This window comes from Conger conger, chromosome 7, assembly GCF_963514075.1.
Source record: "Conger conger chromosome 7, fConCon1.1, whole genome shotgun sequence".
NCBI lineage: Eukaryota > Metazoa > Chordata > Actinopteri > Anguilliformes > Congridae > Conger > Conger conger.
The window spans coordinates 51,648,698-51,651,941 of NC_083766.1; the positions used below are offsets into that span (position 1 = coordinate 51,648,698).

The 3,244-nt window shown below is 39.4% G+C and overlaps 1 protein-coding gene across 1 annotated transcript; it reads right to left on the reverse strand.

Annotated features, from left to right (window-relative positions):
• Nucleotides 1-401: 401 nt before the first annotated feature.
• Nucleotides 402-3,006, reverse strand: LOC133134003 (uncharacterized protein C11orf87 homolog). The gene is made up of 2 exons (XM_061250352.1): nucleotides 2,898-3,006; nucleotides 402-2,153 (listed from the first exon to the last, which is right to left on the reverse strand). Exon 2 carries the CDS (start codon nucleotides 2,004-2,006, stop codon nucleotides 1,515-1,517), a length of 492 nt encoding a protein of 163 aa, XP_061106336.1. The 5' UTR covers nucleotides 2,007-2,153; nucleotides 2,898-3,006; the 3' UTR covers nucleotides 402-1,514.
• Between the last annotated feature and the right edge of the window lie 238 nt (nucleotides 3,007-3,244).

Sequence of the window (3,244 nt, forward strand, 5' to 3'; positions counted from 1 at the left end):
TGCATTAACAAGCTGGTGTACAGGTATACCTAATAAAGTGCTCACTGAGTGTATATGGTGGTAAATGCGGTATCTCTGTAAAATGATACAACAAAATTGAGCAACAAATTCTTTTAGAATGAAATATGAAGTGTTAAATTGCTTTGTATAAGTCTTCAAACAAATATTTGGATAGCATTTTTACCCTTCAATTAAAAATGTGTAAAAGCTTGTAATTCTGTATTTAAGAGTAACTTGCCCTTATAAAATGTCCTGCAATAGGTCAATAGGATCATTACATAATACTGCAATTATCAAAAATCATGCATACATAAAACCATAATGCATATGCATCTGAATTTGTTTTAATTTCATTCCATATTCAATTAAAATGAAATGGCAATTAAATACAAATAACCAAATTAATTTTAAGATGATGTCTCTTTTATTATAGGTCATAAGTTACACTATAAATACCAGGATTTATAAACATAACAGATAATGAAAACCAAGTGATATTTTGTAGGAAAGCAAACTTTAAGTCTAGGATTTCGTACATTGTCACTATCAAACTGAAACATACACATATATATATATATATATACCTCTGGAAGAATAATTAAGTGTCACTTTGGAGAAAAATATTAAACTAAAACAATAAGGTACTATCACCAAAACTTCTATTGCACTTTAACGGTTTGAAAAAAATAATATAATTATATTTTCCACTGTCAATAAATAGCTCATTTAAAATAGTTTCGCACATTAAGAATTTTCCTGCCCTGTTCAGTGAATTGCAACGCCTCTCCTCTTGCTTTCTGGGAAGGTTAACACAAACGCCCATGTTATGACGTACAGGCCAGTCAATAAATTACACTGCTCCAGCCCTCTTTTACGGTCTGTATAGCTTCTCTAGATTGAACTATTGCCCATTTCAGAAGGTGCTTGATTAATTAAACAAAGATAATTTTGGGAAGCCTTGTCTTATATATGTATATATATAAATATACATTTACATACATATATGATTTTACAACAAAACCTGCAAGGAATAAATTGATTATATTAGGAGGAAGAAAATCGTCCATGTCGCCTCTTCAATTCAGCACCACGAGTGATGGAGAGCGCCCAGCCGAATACAAAACTTCCAACAGCCTGGCCCGTTTTCATCCTCGGGAACTCCGCAAAGCTACGCCTTAACCCAACGGAATTGTTTAAAATGTACAATACATTCCACGTTGTCCCTTCGATCCGTTATTTTCCAACACAATACAGCATCGATAGTCAGTAATCATTGCCACAGAGCAGTATTTACATAGGCTATACTTAACGCGCGAATTCCTGCCTAAGTGGTAACTTATTGCCCTTAGTGGCCGGGGTGGTCATTTGTGCCATATAACTCCTCTCAGGTACTTTGGTACGCCGCAATGAAAGAATATGCCACTGTACATGCGTTTGTTGAACGGTTTCTATGTTTCCCCTAGATTCTAATGAACTGACCGTTTCTATTTACAGCTATCCCCTAGCTAGTTTTATCAGGACAAGGCGACGGTTTCCAGCAAATGGTCGTGTCCCTGTTCCGTGTGCTCAGTGTCAGCTTTAGAACCGTTTTCTGGGACGGGTATGATACTGGAGTTTTCCTGAGTCGTCGTATCTTCATCACATTTCTGGACTGCAGAGGGTGGCCGGTGCCCGGAATCTCTGTGCGCAGGTCGTACCATGATGCATTGTCTGACTGCCGCTTTGCCTTTCTCCGTTTTGGGGCTGCAGTTGTCTCGCTCGTATTCCTCCTGAGCTCTCTGTATCTTCCGTTTTTTCATTTTGCTTTTGTGAAAGTGAAAAGTGGTGAGGGAAACTAATATGATCCCGATAATCACCGCGACCAACGCGATGAGCACAAGAGTGGACGAAAAAACCTGGAATAAGTGCTCCACTTGATCAATGCACGTGCCATTTGTCTGTGTAGTCCCGTTGAAGGTGCAAAGTGGAATGGATAGCGCCAATCCCTCGGTTGTCCTGGCACTCATTTAGTAGCTTTCACAGGTAAGAGTCCGTTTTCCAGATTGTAAAAAAAAAGATCCGCAGATAAGGTTTCCGTCTTTTGTATCTCAAGCTGACTGTCGGTATCGCGAGTCCGCTCGAATTAAATGCCTGAGGTTTCCCATAGGAGTTGCCTAGAAAATTGACCCAATACAGCAGAAATTAACATTCCACGGGGGAGAGCAGTGCAGCCAGTCAGTCACAAATCAATGGCAAAATAATGTTGAGCACGACCGGAGCCGCGTATGCACACACCTCATAACTGATAGGCTATACCATTTTTGTCCAACCAGATACAGCATATCAATGCACAACCCGACATATATTTTTCAGGGATGTTAGTGTTTAGCATGAATAAGCTGACATCATTTTACCGTCGAATTCACCTTCGTATTCTATTAAATGTGATACTGCGCATAGTCTAGTATATTGGAATACATTAATGTTTAGCCTACATTGCAATACTTCAAAATATCTCTTTGGACAACTTGGAAAATTTTAACAACGAAATAGGGGAATTGAATGCAGGGCGATGCAACCTACTTTCCGCAGGGCAGGGCATCGTCCCCATTGCCTGTCTCAGTAGCCTACCAATATACTGCGTTTATAAGTAAGCTTGGCCGTTATTAACAATGGTATGACGCTATAAATACGTTACATAGGCTACTATACAGTCGGAAACAAACCGTCTGTGATGAATCAATTTATGTGTTCAGACTGCTAAGCAAAATAAAGTCAAATGCTAGAATTGTATAAGTTGATTATCGATAGATTAACATAGTTGTTGTTTCTCTAACAATTTCGACACGTTCATTTCTATCTACATGTGTGATTCCCGTGAAAGCGTGACAAAATTACACAAAACGCTATAATCTTACCTGCTTAACCTGCCGCGTCGCCTCTGTTCAAAAGTCGAAGACCGGCTGGAGTACCACTATTCTGAAAAAAGGCAATTTAGGGAGCACAAACAAGCCAGCCAATCCCAACAGATCGCAATGACGTATCGCATTAGATAATTCTAAAGCATCGCTCTGCCTTGCGCCTCCATTCATGCATATTTCTGCACGACAATCGTCATTCGAATCGAACATGAAGCGTGACAGAAATAACCGCCACTCACCATTCCAGTGATTAAATTTCCACACAACTATGTTCTAATGCACGCACACGCGCCGTTCGAAAAACCTTAAATATGCCGCAACGGAAGGCATAAGGTTCGATAGCT

Excerpts from the sequence above, each read along its gene's own strand:
- LOC133134003 (XM_061250352.1), bottom strand. The coding sequence starts at position 2,006 with ATGAGTGCCAGGACAACCGAGGGATTGGCGCTATCCATTCCACTTTGC.